The sequence below is a fragment of the Zingiber officinale genome, chromosome 6B (genome assembly GCF_018446385.1).
Source record: "Zingiber officinale cultivar Zhangliang chromosome 6B, Zo_v1.1, whole genome shotgun sequence".
NCBI lineage: Eukaryota > Viridiplantae > Streptophyta > Magnoliopsida > Zingiberales > Zingiberaceae > Zingiber > Zingiber officinale.
This window is the reverse complement of record NC_055996.1, coordinates 128,691,745-128,713,262: the sequence shown is the minus strand read 5'-3', so window position 1 is coordinate 128,713,262 and position 21,518 is coordinate 128,691,745. Positions and strand designations below refer to the sequence as shown.

At 35.9% G+C, this 21,518-nt stretch overlaps 4 protein-coding genes and 1 long non-coding RNA gene across 6 annotated transcripts; 2 read left to right on the top strand and 3 right to left on the bottom strand.

Moving 5' to 3' along the window:
* The first annotated feature begins 67 nt into the window (after window positions 1–67).
* LOC121989482 lies at window positions 68–4,840 on the top strand. Of its 2 annotated transcripts, none has more exons than XM_042543561.1 (6): window positions 68–301; window positions 550–670; window positions 768–826; window positions 909–2,615; window positions 3,768–3,909; window positions 3,984–4,840. In XM_042543561.1, the coding sequence occupies exons 2-6, from the start codon at window positions 574–576 to the stop codon at window positions 4,604–4,606; spliced, it is 2,628 nt and encodes an 875-aa protein (XP_042399495.1). In that variant the 5' UTR covers window positions 68–301; window positions 550–573; the 3' UTR covers window positions 4,607–4,840. The 2 variants fall into 2 exon arrangements, with proteins under 2 accessions (XP_042399495.1, XP_042399494.1); XM_042543560.1 differs by having other exon boundaries at window positions 909–2,642.
* Window positions 4,841–5,463: 623 nt separating this feature from the next.
* On the bottom strand, window positions 5,464–11,711 carry LOC121989481. The gene is made up of 2 exons (XR_006114262.1): window positions 10,902–11,711; window positions 5,464–6,351 (listed from the first exon to the last, which is right to left on the bottom strand). It is a non-coding gene; the product is annotated as an uncharacterized LOC121989481 (long non-coding RNA).
* On the top strand, window positions 7,272–9,142 carry LOC121989479 (UPF0481 protein At3g47200-like). The gene has a single exon (XM_042543558.1). It carries the CDS (start codon window positions 7,287–7,289, stop codon window positions 8,967–8,969), a length of 1,683 nt encoding a protein of 560 aa, XP_042399492.1. The 5' UTR covers window positions 7,272–7,286; the 3' UTR covers window positions 8,970–9,142.
* Window positions 11,712–12,104: 393 nt separating the features above from the next.
* LOC121989480 lies at window positions 12,105–13,822 on the bottom strand. The gene is made up of 6 exons (XM_042543559.1): window positions 13,523–13,822; window positions 13,154–13,210; window positions 12,820–12,867; window positions 12,533–12,589; window positions 12,378–12,440; window positions 12,105–12,276 (listed from the first exon to the last, which is right to left on the bottom strand). Exons 1-6 carry the CDS (start codon window positions 13,565–13,567, stop codon window positions 12,271–12,273), a joined length of 276 nt encoding a protein of 91 aa, XP_042399493.1. The 5' UTR covers window positions 13,568–13,822; the 3' UTR covers window positions 12,105–12,270.
* Window positions 13,823–14,857: 1,035 nt separating this feature from the next.
* On the bottom strand, window positions 14,858–19,803 carry LOC121989478 (ATP-dependent Clp protease proteolytic subunit 5, chloroplastic-like). Its single transcript, XM_042543557.1, has 9 exons — window positions 19,583–19,803; window positions 19,397–19,501; window positions 19,189–19,306; window positions 18,977–19,069; window positions 18,645–18,690; window positions 18,470–18,542; window positions 16,565–16,599; window positions 16,388–16,476; window positions 14,858–15,380 (listed from the first exon to the last, which is right to left on the bottom strand). Exons 1-9 carry the CDS (start codon window positions 19,702–19,704, stop codon window positions 15,186–15,188), a joined length of 876 nt encoding a protein of 291 aa, XP_042399491.1. The 5' UTR covers window positions 19,705–19,803; the 3' UTR covers window positions 14,858–15,185.
* Window positions 19,804–21,518: the final 1,715 nt, after the last annotated feature.

Sequence of the window (21,518 nt, the reverse complement as noted above, 5' to 3'; positions counted from 1 at the left end):
AATGGATCTCCCTCTCACCTAAGCGAGCCGTTGCCTTATCGTTGCCCTTTTTCAATTATATTTTGTCCTTTATTATTTTATTAACAGATCTACCAATTTAAACTTCAAAGCCCGACCCCTCTCTCTCTCCCTCTCGGAAACCTAAATCAGATCTATGAAGTATGAACTGGATTTAGATGCTCAGTTATCGGGGTTTCTGGCGATTCGGGTTGGTGTTGCTCAGTGCATCGGCCATGATTTGGAATCGAGATGCAAGATTTGCAAGTTTTGAGGAGGGCGACGATCTGTGATTTTTGGATAGGTATGTTGGTGCTGCTATCCCTTCAAAGTTTTTTTTTTTTAAAAAAAAATTGGTGATTAGGGTTCTAAAGCCGACACTTAATGTATCCGATCTGTTCTTTGAAGTTATCCAAATTAGGTTTAACTCGCCGTTATCTTATGATTTCGTTTATTTTTAAAAAAAAAAAGAGAAAAAAAAATCAGTTTTTATGTTCCCTATTTGCAAATCATTCTTGGCGCATTGAAATGCTTCAGTCGGTGGTTTTGAAGGTTTTTAAAGAAGTAAAGACGATAATGGGAGGGGAGAAGGGTGGTTCCAAAAGTAGTGGATTCTTCCACCTCTTTGATTGGAACCGGAAGTCTAGGAAGAAATTGTTCTCCAATTCACCTGGTAAGTCTAATTGCCTTGTAAATTTATCCTGTGCTTTTAAAAAAAAAATCTCTTTTTTGATATGAAACTGTAATCTTTTGTCATGTTCCTCATTTAGAGGGCACAAAGCAAGGTAAGAGAAGCACTGACAATTTGCCAGCAACGCAGCTCCGTCTGGTGAGTGTGATTTCTTCTTCTTCTTCTTAGCTTGCTTAAGTTGGATTACATCATCAATGCCCATCTCTTATGTTATTGTCAGATTGACGATGATGAAATATTCGCCGTTCCAAGTATCAAAGGAAGTAGTGACTATAGTTGCGCTTCATCAGTGACTGATGATGATGGAAATGGAACAAGAGCCCCAGGTGTAGTGGCAAGGCTCATGGGTCTTGATTCCATGCCAACATCTGGAGCTCCAGAGCCATACTCCACTCCTTTCTTTGATGCACGGTCTTTTCGCTACAACCAGAACCAGAGAAGTCCTGACTTTTACACAAATGAAAATTTCAACTATGTTCCCCACAAAGCTGAAGGTTACTTCAGGAAGCCCGTGGAATCCAGGTCTCAGAAGATGCCCAGCAGCCCTATAGAAAGGTTCCAAAGGGAAATATTGCCTCCAAGGTTGGGAAAGTCCCTTCCACTAAACCACCACAAGTTGTTATCACCGAGCAAGAACCTTGGCTTCACCTCAGCAAAGAATGCAACAGAAATTATGGAGGCAGCTGCAAAGATTATTGAACCAGGGCTGCAAATGCATCCTAGTACAAAAGGGAAGATTGGTTCACCTTCAATTCCTATAAGAGTTCGTGAACCGAAGAATAGCATATCTACTACAGAGAGGTCAACGCAGCTGTTACAACTATCCAGAGGACAAGTTGAGTTGGATGATTCTCAATACTCTAGAGGACAGTCCAGGAACTGGAATAGAGCTGAAGATATTGTTATTGTTAGGTCCTCTCCGGATCCTTATGAAATCAATGGAGCTGGAGCACGAGGTAAGGGTAAATCCATCTCTTTAGCTATCCAAGCTAAAGTTAATGTTCAGAAAAGGGAAGGGTTGGGTTCTTCAAGTAGGAGTACAATTGTTCAGAAGGACCATGATGATTACAAAGGAAATCAGCCATTCAGGACACAAGCAAACAACCAGAAAAACAAGTCACAACAAAAATCCTCAGCAGCCAGTGTTTCTGGTGTCCTTAGACAAAACAATCAGAAACAGAACTGTCAAGTAAGCAAAAGCAAATTGGGCTCGAAGCAATCAAGTCAACAGCATGGAAGGAAAATCCCATCTGCAGATCCTTCATCTGGAAAAAATAAGAGTGCAAACAAGTTTTCAGGACCTTCAAGAAATAATTGCAGGAAAATCACAGGCCTTGATATGGAAGGGTCATCTTCCAGTAACAAGGATTTCCCACAAAAGAAGAGGTTAATAGAAGGAGGCTTCAACGGTGAGAAGAATTTGCCTACTTACGGTGGGCTTATGAAGAGACATGAAACACAAGTTAAATCTGATATGGTAATAGATGAACACACAAAACGATCTGAGGATAACAGAAATACCAATGACATTATATCTTTTACGTTCACATCCCCTTTGATAAAAACATTTGGTGCTTCTCAATCAGGCAGTTTGGCGGTTGATAAATGGGACAAAGAGAAATGTAGTTGTTTAGAAAATAATTTTTCAGGTGTAAACAAGAGTCTGTCGTCACCAGGATCGGATATTTTAGGTGGTGATGCGTTGGGTCATCTTTTAGAACGGAAACTAAGAGAATTGACTTCTCCTACAGAGCTATCTTGTGACTTCACCAGAACAACGAAGTTTACAGCTTCTGCCCCTAATCCACAGACTCTGAACTCTTCTTGCTATGTTCCGACAGCACAACACAAGGATTTTCAACCTAGCCAATTGAAAGATAGACCTGGAATTGTAGTCAACTCTGGTATTTTTTCAACAAATTATCAGGTGATTGGAATGAACAATAAGCTGTTGGTAAGTTATCTTTTAAAAAAAAAAAATCATGCAAAATTGCTCATCTTATCTAATTCTTGTTAGTTAGATATAACACTGACATATTATTTTGGATATGACTTGTCTCTATTTTCACAAATAACAGTTGGGAATAATTCTTATTGCATTTCCAATAGTGGTCACTATATTTGCATGGTACAGATGCATTCGCTGCTTGCTCTTGGGTCCTTTTAATGTATAATGCAATAGACCTTTGGCCTTCTTTCACGGCACGCTTGTTAGGTCTGGCATCATGGGGAAGCAGATTCACATAGTTAAATCTTTCATGTCACATATCTGACACATCAACCTCCCAATAGTGTGCTTACGCAACACGTTCACAAATTACAAGTAACATTTGGAGTAATTCTTATTCGTAGGATTTGTAAATCTCCATATAATTGGGACTAGGCACACTTACAGTTAATGACATCAATACATTAAATATATTTAGGCATGCCAACTGAACACTTTCACAAATCACAAATTAGTCTTATTCATAGGATTTGTAAATCTCCATTTAGGTGGGACTGGGCACATTTATAGTAAATAACATGAATATACTAAACATATTTAGGCATGTCAATTGTCTATTATGAAAAAAAAATACTGCTTGAAGTCATACTTCAGAGGCAAATTGATGTCTCTAGATGATCATTAATTTTAAATATTGCTTCCTTTTAGCAAGGAAACATAAATAATTGATTGTGTTCTGGACAAAGCATAGTGCCTTCTCAACTATTCATCACAGTTCTCTTTGCAACTTTGCATGTCAAATCGTATGATTTTTTTTATGTCCAATATCCTTGTGATGCAATAACACGAGCTTTCACAACTATGGTTTGTCTGTTTGACTATGCACGTGTATAGATTCATTGTTTTTCTCACTGCCAATCATGGAATCCTTAAGCTTTGATAAGGCGGATGGAATGGAAAACTGTACAATGGTAGTACTAAACATCGCTATTATAATTCACTATTGATAAGTCATTGGCTTGTGCATCTGAGCAATACAATGTTCTCAGTGAACATTTCTACAAGATATTCATTCTTGTGGCAAATTAAAAGGTCTTATCTTAACTCCTGAAACTCCTAATCCCATTTCAGGCAGTAGAAGTTGAAAACGATCAAAGTAGCAACAATAACATGTGCATAGAGGAACACAATCATCGGAGTCCGCTTTCTGTATTTGATGCTTCCTTTTCAAGTGAAAGCTGGCAGTTATCAGAGAGCCCAGGAAGTACATATGGTAAAGCATTGTTTACTGGATATGTTTACATTTAGTTCTTTTTATATTTCATTCGTGCTTGCTAATTTCTCCAGGAAGTGATCCCTGTCCATCATCAGTGAATGCTCAGAACATCGCTTACTTACATTCTTTAAGTAAATATGTTGAAGCAGAACCCGAATTGTCTGATTCAGCTTCTTCTATAGCAAAAGATCCTCAGGAGGGTACAGCAGACCTTATGAGACCAAACGAGCAGGAATTGAAGTATGTGAGGAAAATGCTGTGTAACAAAGGGTTGACATCCGAGAATATAGGTTCATGCTACTTAACCAGCGTTGCTGAGAACTTTGAAGGTAATAATAGAATTGTACAAGAAGAGTTAGTAGGCGATAAGGCAAGAAGCAAGTTGCTGGAAGACTGTGTCCAAGAATGCTTGGAGTTGAAACATGACCATTACTTTAAGGCAGGTTATGAAGCATGGAACAAGGGGATAATGTTGACTAGGAAGGATATGGCACAAGAGGTTTACGATGAAATTTCAGGATGGAAATCTATGAGTAACTGGATTGTAGATGAACTCGTAGCAAATGACATGAGCACTCACTTGGGAAGTTGGGTGGATTTTGAGATTGAAGCATTTGAAACTGGCAAGCAAATTCAAAGACAGATATTGAGCTCATTGGTCGATGAAGTTTTTGCTGAATTCCATATCAAGTAACTATTTCAGCCTGAGATTTGCTTCGTATAAATTACATCAGAGTTGGAAGAATGATGCTTCACTTTAGAGGATGATGATGCAGAGTCGATAGCGTAGTGGTCGATCCTGTTCTTTTGTATTGATGTATTCGTTCTTCCATTTAGCTAGAGAGAAATGTAGTGAGGCTCTCTGGTCTCAGGACCATGCTAATAATATTCAGTAGCATATAATGAAATTGTTAGTTCAGAGCAAAAATGAATGTTTTCTTGGTCGTTACTGCAAGGGAAATCCAAAATTGCAATGTGTATTTTATTTAATTTCTGAGAAATCATCGTTGCCAATATATTATAGATTACACATTTATGAAGTATATACAGCTTATTTTTATTAAATAGTTGGATATATCACCGCTGATAGACGGACGTATAATCTAAATTTATTTGAGCCTAAATCTAACCCAAAAAATGATAAAAATGATGAAGTCACGCATGAACTCAGCTAGCATGACTTTCTAATTTGTTAGTATCTGTCACTAGTGTGAGAAGATGAAAACATCACGACACTATACGATAGTATGCAAATATATAATTAATGCCCCGTGGGATGATAAACGAACGGATCAATTTTTCAAGCAACAAGAGTTTAGTCTTCATGGAGCACAAATAAATACTTATGGCGCTCGAATTATTCGTGTCTCTGCCAAGATAAAATACTCCAAGCTTGGAAATTCAATCACTATTAAGCATAGGTCAATGTTACACTTGGTGCCACGATCTGTCGAGCTGTCAAATTACTCGTCTAACAACTTCCATGAAACTACTATTTTAAAGAAAACTCCAAGTCAAGGTCAACAGATTAATGTCTATAATACAAAAACATTGAAAATGAATCAATTAGCCTATATAATCTCTTTTGAATTAAACACAGGAAACCATTCACCAACTCAATGAATTACGTGGAAAGAGGTCCATACCACAAGTTTATATATCGTACTTTCCATGCGGGTACCTCACTTTCTATAATCATTTTCAGCAAACAATACACAACCTGTGAAAAGATGAAGCAAATAAGTAGGAAAACTAAGAAGATGAAAGGGAACGATTACAAATAAAGAAGCAGCAGATCATTCAGGTAGATTGGCTGATTTCTCAAACGTCTTTACTTGTATTGCTTTGTCTCTGTATTGCTCCCCCATCTGTGTTATCGTCCATGATTACAACTAAAGAAATGTAGCATTACTAGAGATTCATGTAAGAAAATCAATCTGAACTATTAGTGAGACAGGGCAAAACATGTATCTAAAAGTAAATTCTAGCTGACAGAAAATTTGAAGCACCAAACTGTTCATCCATCTCATTGGAGTACATGGAAAGAGCTTCCATACAGAGAATGATTGTTTTCATTCATTGTATTTTACTTTCTACATGTATCAGGTTTTTAAAAATAAAGGTTGTGTGACCAGTAGAAGCAGAGAACTACGAAGGAAGTATGCAATTGAAATGGGTCCTCTAAGTGGTTTTGATGGAGTCCAGCAAAAAGAAAAGCAACAGAATATTCACGTATGTTGGCTGATTTCTTAAAAACTTTTTTTTATGTTCTTTTATGTTCTCTATACATTGAAAGGATGTATAACATTATCAGAAATTCACTGAACATTAATTAGTTGCATGTGCTAAAAAAGGAAGACAATTAGAGAAACCACGAAACAAATATCAATTGACCTATGTTGCTTCCTGATACAGCCTCCCAGTGAAGTTCTTAGCAATCTGCAAAAAAAAATGGATACTTATGACAATTATTAACTGCATCACTATATTTATCCATGCAAAAATTATGAGAAAAAAATACTCCTGGATAACTAGGAAGAAAAGTTAGAGAACAATCATATAAAAGAAAAAAAATGAATTACTACAACAAACAAGTCTCTCAACTCTCACACCTTCAACTTTAATTGATGTAACTTGTTTAACTGTAGAATTATTACCCATTTTAATATGTTTATGACAATTTTATCTATTTTTCTTCATTTTTGTCAATTTTAGAGTTAGATCTAATTGTTGTAGTAGTATTTTTTTTTTTTCATTCATAACTCCACATATCTATCTTAGCCTTTTCTATTAAATTAACTTTGGTATATGCTATTTCTTGGGTATAAAATACTCTGATCTATAAAGTAATTCGTCATGCCATAATCATAATTTTTTTTTCTTTTGCACAAGGGTATCCAAAAAAAATGGTCTAAAAGATATGGGAATAAAGTCGACACTTGATGTAACCCTACAATTGCAAAAAAAAAAAAAATGTTACATTAGATAAATCTGACTAATAAATTCATCTGTAGCTGAAAAGTTGATCTAAGCCTACAATTATATATATAGATATCAGTTGTTAAATCCAGAGGCCTTTTATCATATTCGTATAAGTACTTGATAATTCCTTCCTAAAATGTATACCTAGTTGTAGTGGAAAATTATGACATTTGTATAATGATCATTTCATTATGAGGCTGAACATTCATGACAAGCAATGCCTCAACGACTAAAAAGAATATACAAAGTGATTAGTGTAAGTTAACTTTCAAGATTAAATATTACCATATAGCAAACTTGAATTATCCAATGGAATCAAGATCTTATAGAAAGAAATTTTGGTAAAACAGTCCAGAGAATTTGACATCTCAGATAGTTGTCAATTACGATACATGTCTAAACAATTTCAGGTCACATTAGACAACACAAAGGCTGCGGGCAGAAAACAAGAAAGCAGCAACAAGGCCGTGCAAGGACTGAATGAACTTGCAGACACTAGCAAAGATATAAAGGAGAGAATTCTTGACCAGCAACATGAAAATAGGAAGTTTGACGTAACAATTGACATTCCTGAAGAAAAAAGGACAATAGAAACGAGTAAAAGGACATCAAGTAGGATATTTGAACAACTGCTTCTAGATCATGATTTGGTCAAAACAATGCAACATAGTGGGAAAGAAACAAGCATATCAATCAAAGAACCACCTGAAGCTATAGATCTATTTTTCCATGAGACAATCAAGATCTGGTTAAGCCTACAGGATGCAACTAATAAAAATGATGGTGAATACACTATTTTCAGAGTACCTGACATTATCAGGTTAAGTTATAGTAGAGCTTCTGAACCAATGATTGTTCCAATAGGTCCGTACCACCATGTACATAAGAGGTTAGCATTCAGAGAAATGGAAAAACACAAACCAGACTGCATAACTTATTTGCTATCACTAGCTCCACGTGAAGAGGAAGAAGGTGAACTAAGGAAAAAATGTTTCACTGTACTAGAGGATTTAGAGAGCAAGGGACGGAGCTGCTACTCAGATAACACCCGCCTAATGGAAAGTGAACACTTCACCGAGATGCTGCTGCGTGATGGTTGCTTTATCATTTATCTTCTGCTCAGTCAGGAGATAGACAACAGAGAACAGACAAATGAGAGTGGAAAATCAATCAGCTCGGTAGATAAAATAAGAAGGCCAATTATTGATACACAAAAGCTAAATGATATCAAGTTAGACCTGCTTAAGCTAGAGAACCAGATACCATTTTTTATCATTCAGACTCTCTTTGAATTTATCAAGCCTGATTTGCCCCCTTCTTCCCTTATCGATCTAGCCCTCAAATTTTTTGATGATCTTCTTCCATCAAAACCCAAAAACATACAGAAGCCACAGGTAGATGAAGTCCATCATCTCTTACATCTGGTACACATGTCACTTGTTCCCTCAACCATTCACCAAATGCTTAGTTCTGAAAGTTGGGAACCAGACTTACCTTCTATAATTGATGCACCAACCTGGATACCAAGTGCAAAAGAGCTGCAACAATCTGGTGTCAAATTTAGAGGGAACAAGGATTTAGGTAGCATTTTGGAAATCAAGTTCCATGAAGGGACCATGGAGATGCCTATCTTACAACTTTATAACTCAACGGCAGTTCTAATTTCCAATCTTGTTGCATTTGAGTACTGCTACACAAATGCAGGAGCACACATTACATCCTATGTTACATTCCTTAGTTGTCTTATGCATGGAGAGGAAGATGTGAGACTGCTTCACTTAAATGGGGTTGTTATTAACAAGATGAGCACTGACAAGAAGGTTGCTGAATTTTTTAGCAGGATTTGCCCTCAAGGCCCCATTGCTTCAAAACCAAATCACCTAGGCAACCTGTTCCTGAAAGTAAAGGATCATCACACGCGCAAAAAGAATATATGGATGGAAGAAGCAAAAAGGAAATACTGCAGCAGCCCATGCGTGACTTTATCATTGGTTGGCGGATTATGCCTTCTTATGTTAACTTTTCTGCAGACTTCATTCACAATCATACAGACAATTCACGACTTGAGAAAGTGAAAGAGGTAAGTCCTTTTCTCTTGAGAAAATTGGTAGATTATAAATTATAATGGTTTTTCTTTTTGTATTTACTCAATATTTACAATTGATCCAGGACCAGGACACTCAAATGTCGTATATAATATAGTAACACAATCACACAGAGAATAAGGGAAGGTGTGGATCAGCTAAAAGCATCATGACAAACTGATCAATGTTAAGAAAATAATCATGTTACAGTTAAAAGGGTCTGTAAATTAGCTGGAACAAGTAGTTACTTTGTTAAAGTGAAAGATGAGGCAATTCGGTTTGCCTTGTCGAACTATTCGTCCGAACTCACTGAAATATATTCACTTTGTTTCATATACTAGACGTTCTTGACTATGTTTTGTCATTTTTTGAAAAAACATAGTTGTTCAAGCTTGTTACTCTTTGTATTCAACATGTATAAATATAATTAATTTCTTCTTCCTTCTCTTTTCAATCACTCAAGGAGGTAAGCCTTTTCCTCCCAATGAATAGGCCAGTAACTAACTTTAACAGCCATTTATTTCAGCATCTATAGACATTAATATCAAGAATGATGATAATGTTATGAGATCTATATGAATCAAACATTGAAACGAACTTATGAGATGTCTTTTTACCCTCTTATTGAGCCACAGGCTCCTTACATTAGTTTCCTGTTCTTTTATGGGTCTAGCACAAGAAATGGCTTACGTACCTCAAAACATATGGGTCTATGACTCTATCCAACATAATTCCAAAACATAAGGTCGACCGAGTGACCTTGAAAGAGTTTCTCGTTTCTAGTCCTCCAAATAGTGAAAGTCCAGGACTAAGCTAACGTGACAAGTCCAAGTTCTTCCTGTTGCATTCTAGATATCATATCAAGTCAGACATGAATAGAGATTCATGGTGAGTGGTAGGTTTGCATAGATCTCAAACCAGTGACCAGTAGGTTTGCATCTATGTCAAACTTAGGTGCCGAAGAGGTTGGCAATTTGTTCTTTGGGAGAAATATAGGGTAGTTCAATTTATTTATGTTGATAGCGATGGCAAATGAAGTAACAATCTATCTCCATGTGTTTTATCCTTCCATGAAAGACATAATTTCAAATAAGTTGAATTGCACTCTTTTAATCACAATAAATAACAGTTGGAGACAAGAGTTTAATTCCCATACCAATGAGTAATTGATGAAGCCAAATACCTTCTGCTGAGGTATTTACAAGTGCTTGTTCTTCAACAATGATTGAAAGACTATTGATTGTGTCTTGCTCTTCCAAGAAATGAGAAAAGAACCAAGAAAGGTGCAAAAGCTTATGGTGGATCAACGATCATTTACATCTCCTAACTAAATTGAGTCTGAATATCCTCGTAAAAAGGCGGTGCATATGTGTATTTCAGACTAGATGAATAGTACCCTTATCATGACAAAAGATATGCATGTCACGTCCCGGGAGGTGTACTGTCTGGTACCCCACTCAGTGACAATATAGTAAAAAAGACAGACGCTATTGGGACAAGCTTATCAAGAAATTTCGCAACTTATAGCATTTTCCTTCTATACAAAATTTGACAAACAAAACAGCAGGTGAAATAAAACGTGAATACAACAAAATCAAAATAAGCCAAATCAGGAATCAGGTCAAGATCTCTGAGCGACCCTATGTACGAACTGAAACTGGCTATAATATCAAAATGATGCATGTGCTTACAAAACTAGAGGTCAAGGAATGCAGACAGGATAATCAAGAAAGATGTGTATGAGTTTAATCATATTTAAGAGGTCAAATAAATAGAGGAGAAGAAAAATCCAACACGTAACATCGCAAGTCTATCTGCTTAACTTATCTACATAAAGCTCATGTTCAACAGAATACACGTAGAGTTCAAAAGACATAATACGAGCAATAGCAAACAATTGAGTAAATAAGATAGCATAAGAACCTCCCACAAGATAAGATATGTTCATCAGTGGTATTCTCTTTCTTGCGTGTCCTCCGGATTCAATGAGAGAGGAGAAAGTAGCCTACCTCTATGCTGTCATTTAGCAAAATAACTAGAAATTCTGTCATTTAGCAAAATAACTAGAAATGAACTTCTGCGGTTAGAAGAAGGTGCTTCCTGCCGCTACACTAAATGCTCAATCACCTGAGTACAGTACAAGATGTAAATCAGCGAAGAACACTGTTACAGCAATCATACGAGGAGGAATTCCCTGTTTCAGCAAGAATCGGAACTCACACTGCTCGCACTCGCAAAGAGGGGAAAAGCCAACTGTTTTTTAGTTCTCGAATAGGTCGCTGCTCCACCTATATCCGGTAAAAAGAAGAGTGCTGCTGCTCAAAGGAAGAGGAGGGGGACGAAACTAAGCACTACAATCCCCGCGGAAAAGGGGAAGGAGGATCTCAATTCTTGGGTGCCAACATCAATGTCGGGCGATCCGGACGGCCGGACCGCTAGATCGAGCGGTGGCAAGGTTGCTCGAACAAACACGAACAGCGGGGGGCCTCGATTCCCGTGACGATCTGACATCACCGGTGAAGGCTAAAGCGGTGGCGGCCGCCGATCCGAGAGGGCGTACAATGACGGTCGCGTACGGCAGCAGCGGAGGCTTGCAGCATCCGGCGCGGACGATCGGGTTTATTAAGCCACTTGGCTACAAAACTTTCCCCATTTTAAAAATTTTAAAAGTAAACGAAAAACCATTTTTTAATTAAAAAAAACATCAAAATAAATCTTCCGATATATTCCTCATTTTAAAAATATATCTTTCATTTAATATTATTATAATAAATAATTACTTATTTTGTTTCCTAAAACTCATTATACTTGGCTTTCAAAGTTACTGATAGTAATGTTCATCTCAAAGAGTAGAAATTTTATAGGTTCACGTTTAAGTAATTTCAGAGAAGATATCAGACATTGTCAAACAGAGATTGGAACAATGTAAAAGAAGACAATAAACTTAATAAAAGAATAAAAATTATTCAAAAATAATTTTTTGGGACCCAAAGATAAGATCGTTAAGGGTTACACTAGATAACGAACGTATATCTGAACGAGTTTTAATTTAATAAATTAAAGATTATGTGATTCAATCCGAGTAAAAAATTATGATATTTCTATGGCATCAACCACTTTGAATCGTGACAAGCTTTAAACTATCGATTAAGAAGATTTAAGTATGTGCAGAACATTATGATAAGCTCCAAGACTTCTCATACAAATCTCTGAATTCATTTGGTTTCTTGTGGGAAACAAAGGTAATTCTTGTTTGTCCATGGCTCAGAACAGACATGGGCTTCATCAGCAGCTACTCCTGCACGAAAATTAGCAACAAGTACCTATCTTGAGTTATTCATGCTGCCGGTGTTCGCGGCAAGTTTAAAAACAGGAACAAAGTTATGAAATGAAGCTCACTGCATTTTCGAGACCGGTAGTGCAAGCCGGCCTTCGGGGTGGAAGCTGATGGTGAGGAGTGCGCTGCTCCGGCGATAACACAGAAGCCAAACCAACAGATGAGAAGGTAAATCTTGGAAATTTGAGACCAGTAGTACTGTGAGGTAGAGGAATACCTTCAACTTGGGCTTGAGAGATTCAACAGCAGTGTTTGACTTTGCACTTGTCCCTTGCTGCAGAAATTGCAAGATTTGAAGAACAGACACATTAGTAAAGTTGACTATAGGAAAATCCAAAGTCAATGCTCTAGAACCGATCGACTTTGGTAAACTTTGTTTCTCGATGTGGCTAAATACTTTTATAGCATGTGAATTCAATTTGATTGACTGATCACAAGTAAATGCTTTCAAATTTTTCTTGTGGAAAAATAATATTCAGCCTAAAGATATCTAGAAGAACACACCTTGCCCAGGACCCAGTCAGCCGAATCGAAGTAAGATCTTTCATGGTCCTGCATCCAACCCCCAAAATATAAGCAATCAGTAAGATAAATATCTTACATACTTCAAGCAATATTGGATTGTGCTAAACCTGATAGAGAGAATTTTGTCCAAGTACAAGGCCAAATCTAGAAGTGATGATGGCAAAAAAAATATTGGCCTATGAAAATATTTTGTCGAGGGTGATGAACTCGCTAAAGATAAAGATATAGGCTTTTCTACTGAAAATTATGCATCCACTAATGCCTAATGGAATTCAAAATACAAGTATAATATTTCAAAAATTAAGAAACTTGCCTTTGAGATTAATGGTTTCTTGGATGCAATACCTCCATATCTTTTCTCCAAGAGCACCTAAACAATACATAAAACGATATGTAGTATAAACTTGTCAGTTTAATGTATCAAATGAAACCTCACAACAAGAAGATTTTGGAAGAAGAGAGCCTTTTTTTTTAAAGTAAGGGATTCGATAACAAGAAGCAGGATCAAGAACTTAAAATTTTCAAGGACCTCTGGTGAAACACAAAGCTTCAATCCTATATTTCACCAAATATGATCATAAGAAAGGGAAAAGAAAAACGGAAGAAAATTGATCAAAAGGGGGGAAATCAAAGCCATCACATGGCAGAGAACTACAAGAGGGAAAAGAAAACACCATTATACCTCTTCACTTTGTGAAGCTATAGTCCCTTGATTGCAGGCAGCCATCTCCCCTCTCCTCCTCTGCAAAACAAAGCCAAGCGAACACGGAAGGAAGGAGGAAGGAAGAGTGAGCACCTTGAGCCAAGAGAACAGAGGGAACACAGAAGAGGAAGAAGCAGAGGGAAGAAGAGGGAATCATCAACATAATATAGCGTGGCAGAAGAGGAAGGAAGGAAGCAAGGAAAGAGAGGAACGGCAGGAGGTTGAGTGTGGTTAGATGAATGGGAATCTAAATTGAGAAGGGGCGGCACACAAGGGTCAGCAATGCGTGTGATGAAGCGATCATGCCAAATTTGCCCACCACCATGCAGCCTCACGTGCCAATCGATCCTCTTCAAATCTAACTCGGCTCAGTGTTTTTTTCAGCTAGATCTTCTCTGAGATCCTCTGCGTGTACGGGCCTTCTCCAAGCCGTTCATGCGACAAAAGATATGTTGACCCCGGAAATCCAACAGGATGATGATCCTTTGGAAGAGGATATATTTTCGGTTTTTATCGAGGTTTATGATTACCATCTCAGCTATGCCCTGGGGCTTCTCAAAGCCGTTCATGTTCCTTGATTCTCAGGGATTTTAATCCTTTTCTGTCCGAATTTTGCTTGCTAACTTCCAGCCGTAGAAATTAAGGGCTTGAGAAGTTGAATGTTAAAACATCCCTTTCATTGTGGGAGGTAGGTGTTTGCTCTCTATCATGAATTCTTATTCGTGTTACAGAAATATGCCAACAGTTTGGATATTGTTTTCAGATTTTATATCTTTTTTATTCGACCTAATTTGAGTGAGAATTAAGGGAAAGAAATTGAATTCTTTCTACTGTATGGAAATTGTTGATTGCCAATTAATTTTAGCTTCTGTTTTATGGCTTTCCTATTCGTTTTAAATCTAAGGGAGAAAATGAAAAGTTTCAGTTACATAAAAAAAACGACATTTATATATTGATTCCGTCGTTGACCAGTTGTGTTCACTACAAATCTTTGTCATGCAAGAACAAAACGGTCAACGCCCAAGCAACGGTAAACGAATGCATTCTTCACAGGGGAAAATAAATCCTTTGAACATGAACTGGTCCAAGTTAAGAGATTGCGAAAGAACGGATTAATAACAATTAATTGGTGACAAAAAGAAAATTATTTTTACAGAAGCAGCAGAAAGATAAGCATAACCAACCTGTCTTTTGCAAAAAAAAAAATTAAAACGTGTAGCAGGAGGCATAAATTAATTGAATGGTAGGACAGTCTTGTTTCTCATGTTACATACAATAGGATGGAAAGGATTGCGGGTATGTAGATTAATAGCCTTATGGAGATAAAAGAAATTATCGATAGAAGATTAATCACTGTTATTGGGAGATTATTCGTTCCCTATACACTAGGAATCATCCAATTTCAGATTATGCCACTAACTACAGGTGAACTACTGCAAGTGTTGTTTAACAAGCGGTTTTTCCACTCGGATCACTCATGTCAGCTTGTCACTAATCCTGATCTACATTTTCATTTCAGTATCTAAAATCATGCTGAGTATTGTGACTAGAATTTTGAAAACGAGTGAACTGCTCGACCTCGCAAACTTTTCTTGGCACCATCCTTTCTCCATCTGGAATGGAAATAGGTGTCTTTCACCCATTAAGAGGCTGGTAGTGGTTGCAGGGCTTTGAGAGGATTGGTTATCACACCATCAATCATGCCATAATCCTTAGCTTCCTCTGCGCTCATGAAGAAGTCCCGATCAGTATCTTGGTTTATCTTATCCAAGCTTTGGCCGGTATGATATGCAAGGTAGCTGGCTAAGTTAGCCTTGTGGTGAAATATTTCATTTGCCTGCAAAATAAACACAACCAACATAAGATAGCAACTACTGCAGTCCAGCATAAACACTCTCTTGACTAGTATTAATCTAGATATATTTCTAAATTTTAATTCATTTAACACAGAATCCCACATGATATTAATGCTATCAATGTCAACACTCTTACACCATTCAGCTTTAAAAAGTCTTACATTATCATACTTCAAAAGCCGCAAACTTGTAACCTTCATCATCTTACAATCGCTAACTCACACCATCATACAGTATATTTAGTTAAAATCTCTCCTTGTATTGCTTCTATAGTTCTATATACTAATTGTAAAAGAAATGCTCCTTTTTATTTTTATTTTTGAAAAAAATGATATAATAATCATAAGATCCTAAAATATAATGCAATCCACATTCATGCTATCCAATTAATTTCTCAACTGAATTCCAAACCTCTTCGGCTCTACATACACATTTATATTCTGTCTACTAACATTTCTATAGATACAAATTTTTGGCCAAAGATCAATTATGAATAAGTTAATCTAAGATTATATTGAATCTTTTTCCTTCTCAATTGAACATTAAATTCTATTTGAGGAGACTAAGCACTTAAAAACATTTAATATCTTCTTTCTACAATTTCAAAACTATAATTATATCACTCATTTCTTATTCAGCATCATCACATAAATCTTTGCCTCCTCTTCACTTATTTAACTTTATAATGCTTATCTATTATGCTATGTCTCTTCTATTTTTATGTACCTTCTTCTCCCATTATTTTAAAAAACGACCATTGCTTCATTGCACATTGTTGGCCTTTCCATCCCGGCCAAAATTCAGGGAGCTATTTGAAAATAATCACCAATGAGTATTTGAATAGCTATTTACACTGAAGCAATGCTCTCCCATTTTAATAGTGCATCTCCTCCCAAAATTAAACGATGCAGGGAAAATAAAACTTGCATTACTGGGATAAGAATCTATAGTCTCTACTAAATTCACAAATATAGGAAGATATCTTTACCTGAATTTCTATTTCAGTTTGCACACCTTGAGCACCTCCAATGGGTTGATGGATCATAATCCTAGAGTTTGGTAAACTGTATCTTTTCCCTGCAATCAAATTAATCTGAATATAAAACTAAAAGGAAATTACAAAGTTTTACTGGGTTATATAACAAACTAAGAGACTAAGAGTTACCCTTTGTGCCAGAGCTTAGGAGGAAAGCCCCCATGCTGTTGTTGAAATTGAAGAGATAATGAGAAATCAGTTTAATTGGTAAAGGGCATATTTAATCGAATAAAATGATAAAGAAAAGAATTTGGGAAGATATAAAGTAATTGATGTGCAAGTCAGAATAAAACAAGTTCCATTACAGTTTCATGTGTAACCACCATTATATAAGGCACAAGGAAACTTTCTAAGTCTAGAAATCAAGTGAAGTTGCACACTTGTAATCAGGAGTTCAGTACATAAAAAATGCATTGCATTTAAGATACAGCTCAAAGTGATAATTTAAATGACATTCTCATTGACCTAGGCAAAATATATAAGTTTCATAACTCTCCAAATATGAAATCAGATGTTAAATCATGTATGGTCCAAGCATAAGGTTTTGAATTCATGACAACACCCAGATCTTTAAGCATACATGGAATACAGATTTATTTCACAATAGGATCATGTAGGTTATAGTTGTGCAATAACACAAAACAAAGACTAGACTACTTGTTTGAAAAAGATTTCTCTTGTCAAAGTTACATGTATGTCAAGAAGCATCAGCTTTTGAAATTGAGGTCAAAAGTCAATCCTTTGAACAGTGAGATGATAAATATGATGATCTATGTAAAATCCACCCTTATGGATAGGGATTTATTATTGAGTTGGATTCTAGAATTTCCAGCAAGCACAAGTCTTTGCTGTAAATTAACTCTTAACGAAATTTAGAAAACCTACGGTTAAGGAACCAAGCAAAATTGTCAAGCATGCAAAATTTCATAGTCATGAGCAAATGCTGATATAATATCTATTATATGAGGAATATGCTTTTCACAATGAATACATAAAGATTTAATCAACCTATAAGATCTAAATGAATCATCAAGTATATCTTTGCTATCATAAACAATAACCATTAAAACATAAGTCAGAAGAAAGCATGGACCTAACTTTATCAATTTCATTTGATAATTTTGAGGTGCTCTTTAGATTAGTATCAGTTGGTCAATTTTGACTTATGGATATATTGTTCCAAGTTTGGTTTTAACTTTCCTTTTGAATTAGATTTTGAGCATAAGCAGATAGGCATGGACGTGCGTGTAACTTGAGAAAGTGATGAGCTTGAACAAAGATAGCACATGCTCAAAGACTCAAGATTTGAATGAGCATGAAGAAACTGAAGAGCATTAGGGAGTGAAGATATGGATGAGCATATGCAAAATCTAAGGGACTTTCCAATAGGTTCATGGGTTGGCTTAACATAACAAAAAAAAAAATCAATACATATTGAGAGGTTCAAAAATAGGGTGAGTGTCACTAGAGGATGAAGGACGCGTTCAATGGTTTGAGAATAAGCACAAACAAAGATCAAACGACCTGCCTATAAGTTCGGGATATTATAAAAAACAATAGAACAAAACATCACCGACACAAGGAACAATTGAAGAAAACCCTAAAAAGAACAACTAAAGATAATGGAAATTGTCAATACATCAAATAGAAGGCATGAACATCTAAAGACAAATAAGGCTTCCATGAATGCATAAAATAACAAATAATAAGAACGTTTTATTTTATGCAAGTTTATCCTCCAAAAGTAAATTAGAACGAAAATCAGATATTTGAAATAGTGGACAACAGTGGTAATTGAAGAATGTTTTATTCAGCATGATATGAATTTGGCATAATACTGAAACGAAAAAAAAAAAAAAAAATCTTGCAAGGAAATGTTGTAATAGTGACAAATGATAACTAGAATCACAAGCTTTAAAAGTAATTAGCAAAAGATATTGAACAGCCAAAGAGGGATATAAACTGAAAATTGAAAGAAACCAAAGATTCATATACAGCTATCTCATAGGAGCTTCCAGAGTAAGACAATGCTACCTGGCTGCCAGACCAACGCAAACAGTAGAAACATCTGGCCTAATGTGCTTCATCGTATCAAATATGGCCATGCCTGGAAGAAATGGTATGGTCAAATGCCTTTTAGAATAGAAGTTCTCACAATTTATATCAAACAATAATAACCAAAAGAAGTTAAACGCAAAGGGAGAATTACCAGCTGTAACTGATCCTCCTGGAGAGTTGACATACATGACAATATCCTATGACCCACATCAAATATGGATTTCAGAAACAGTTAAAAAAATTCATGTAATTGATTTGTTTTAAACTAAGTAACATGATGGAAGAATTTGACAGAAGATAAACTTCCACTATGAATTGCGCTCCTCAAATATAAATAATTATTAACATCAAGAAGACAGTCATAGATAGCTAGCTCCATTTAGATATTTTTATCTTCTGCCAAGATATAGAGTTATGAATCCTGTGGAATATTTTCTGGTGGTGCAGCGTCATCTATTTAGTGAAAACAAAACAGATAGGTACCTTCGTAGGATCAACTGCATCTAGGTATAGAAGTTGTGCAACGATTATATTAGCCATGTCATCATCCACGGGTCCACCGCACCTAATAATTCTCTAGAAACCAAATCTTGTTTCGTTTAATTATATTCCCATACAGCCCAAAACAAAGGCCGAAATATTATAAATGGGAGTAAATTAGCAAATTGACTGTATCAGGTGCCCTAACTTCATACATGCTGGAAGAGTTGGCTGATAACACTCTGGAACCTCTCCATCATCATGGGCGGCGGTCCCTGACCTCCCCGAGCCATAACCGGGAAATAAGGCGACGACGGAACCACCAAATCGTCCCTGCATCACAACCAAAAGAACAAGCTTTTCCGAGGTGGAAGCAACATGCATAAGAAAGAACTCGAGAAGGAAAGGGAACATGGTATTAACCTAATAGACCAAATTCCCCATCTGTCAGATCGATCTGTATCCAAGGACCCATCCCAATATACAACCTTAGGAGCGCTCCATCTTCTCATAAGCCTACATCTCTTCCTGAAAGAGGAAAAAGAAAAAACAGATCAAGGAAATAAGAACAGCTCAAAACAAGGAGGGAGATTGGATCGAGAGGAGTACTTGGGAAAAGCGGAGTAGGGGAGGGGAAGCGTCTTGCCCAGGTTCCTAGAGGAGATGGATTGGAAAGTGGTGGCGGAGGGGGAAGATGTCGTCATCGTCATCGTCGCCGCCGCTATCGCCATGCGTTCGCCTTCTTATCCGGTGGCGGGATCGGGATGAGAACGAGCTACTCTACTGTTGCTTCTGCGAGACGAATCCGATAAAAAGGACCGAGTGTCAAAAATAAAAATAATGTAAAGGTCAAAATTTTAAAGGACGTCCCGTTCATCATTTTACATTTTTGTTTTTAAAATATTTTTATTTTCGATATTGTTTTATCCATTATCACAATTGTAACACTAAATCCAGCTGGCCCTGCTATCAGTTCAAGCTCATACAATTTTTCTATCTAACCCCTAAAATAAATTAAAAAATACTCATAATGTTATCATGAAAAAAAAAAATCCAATAAATTCATCATAATAAACTCCTATAAATTCATCATAACTCTATTGAGCTATGAAAAAAATTCTTATAAATTCATCATAACTAAAAGATCAAATCATAAATACCTAAATAACAACCTAAATAATTAAATACTTGGTCACTGTACTATAATTCCGGAGGTATAAAATAATAAACTCAACTAATCCTAAGATAATAGACTCGATCTTATAAAATTTTTCCGCCTGTCATTAGAATAATACAAAAAGTACTTGCAACCATTGTAGCAATACAGCAGTTATGACATGAATAAATTATTTATATTATAATAATCATAATTATAATAATATAATAATGATTAATATTATTAAAAATAAAATATTCATATTACAAGTTATCTTTGTAATATATCAAGTATAAGTGATATAATATTATAATATTCATCTTAATTACAAATGAAATGTTAATTTCAAAGGTTAGTAGTTGCTCGTGATTTATCTCCTCCGTGTTAACCCTAAAATGAATTAACAGGAGCGTTGGGGACGAACATATTTATTTTTTTTATCACCATAATAACAATTATATTTAATAACCTCTATAATATAATTACTAATATTAATCAGAGTATAAGTATTTTTACTTATACAACTATAAACCCCTAATTATTACAATAGCTAAAACACAATGACACTTTCTAAATTATAGAGATAGACCAAAAAAAACTTACTTTTAGCGATTTCAATAAAAAAAAAAAATCTTTTTAATTTTTGCTCAAAATAAAATTGCCTATAAAAAATAAATAATTAATAATATAAAAAACTTAATGACATTTTTAATTTATATTACGAAATGTAAATATGTAGCTTGATGTCACTTCCAATTCTAAATGTAATATCATGATTTTATGGTCCCCTCCGATGAGTCTAGTGGTTAGCGCATGAGATGTTGTCACAATAACGTCTAGGGTTCGAATCTCGACAAAGTCGAGGTAAATGTCTCCCTTATGTGCTAGTCACTATTCCAAAGGCTAATAGCCGCCCGTGATTTACCTCCTCCGTGTTGGCTTTGGGACGGGTTAACGAGAGCGTTGGGGACGAACGTATTCACCTTTTGCCATAATATCATGATTTTATGGTTTTCAGACAACATGGAACTCTATGGGTTGGAGCAAATGGTTTATTGAGTGGTAGATAAGTATGGGATCGATTCTCAATAGGTGTAAAAGTTTAATAGATTATCTCATCCCTTGTATATACTACTATTATTTGATGAAGATCCACGTGATTTACTTGCCTATATACGACCAGAGAAATCATCTAGGATGAATATTATCACCTTCGACCATATACATGAAACTCATATAGCTTCATTTGTGTTAAAATAATATGTATATAGACGAATCTAGATAAGGAGTGCCCTGAACTATATCCCAGCTCTTACATGAAGTATATAAGTTTTGTTGCATCTACACTTGTAGGAAAGGAGGGATATGAAACGTTATTTTTTTATAATT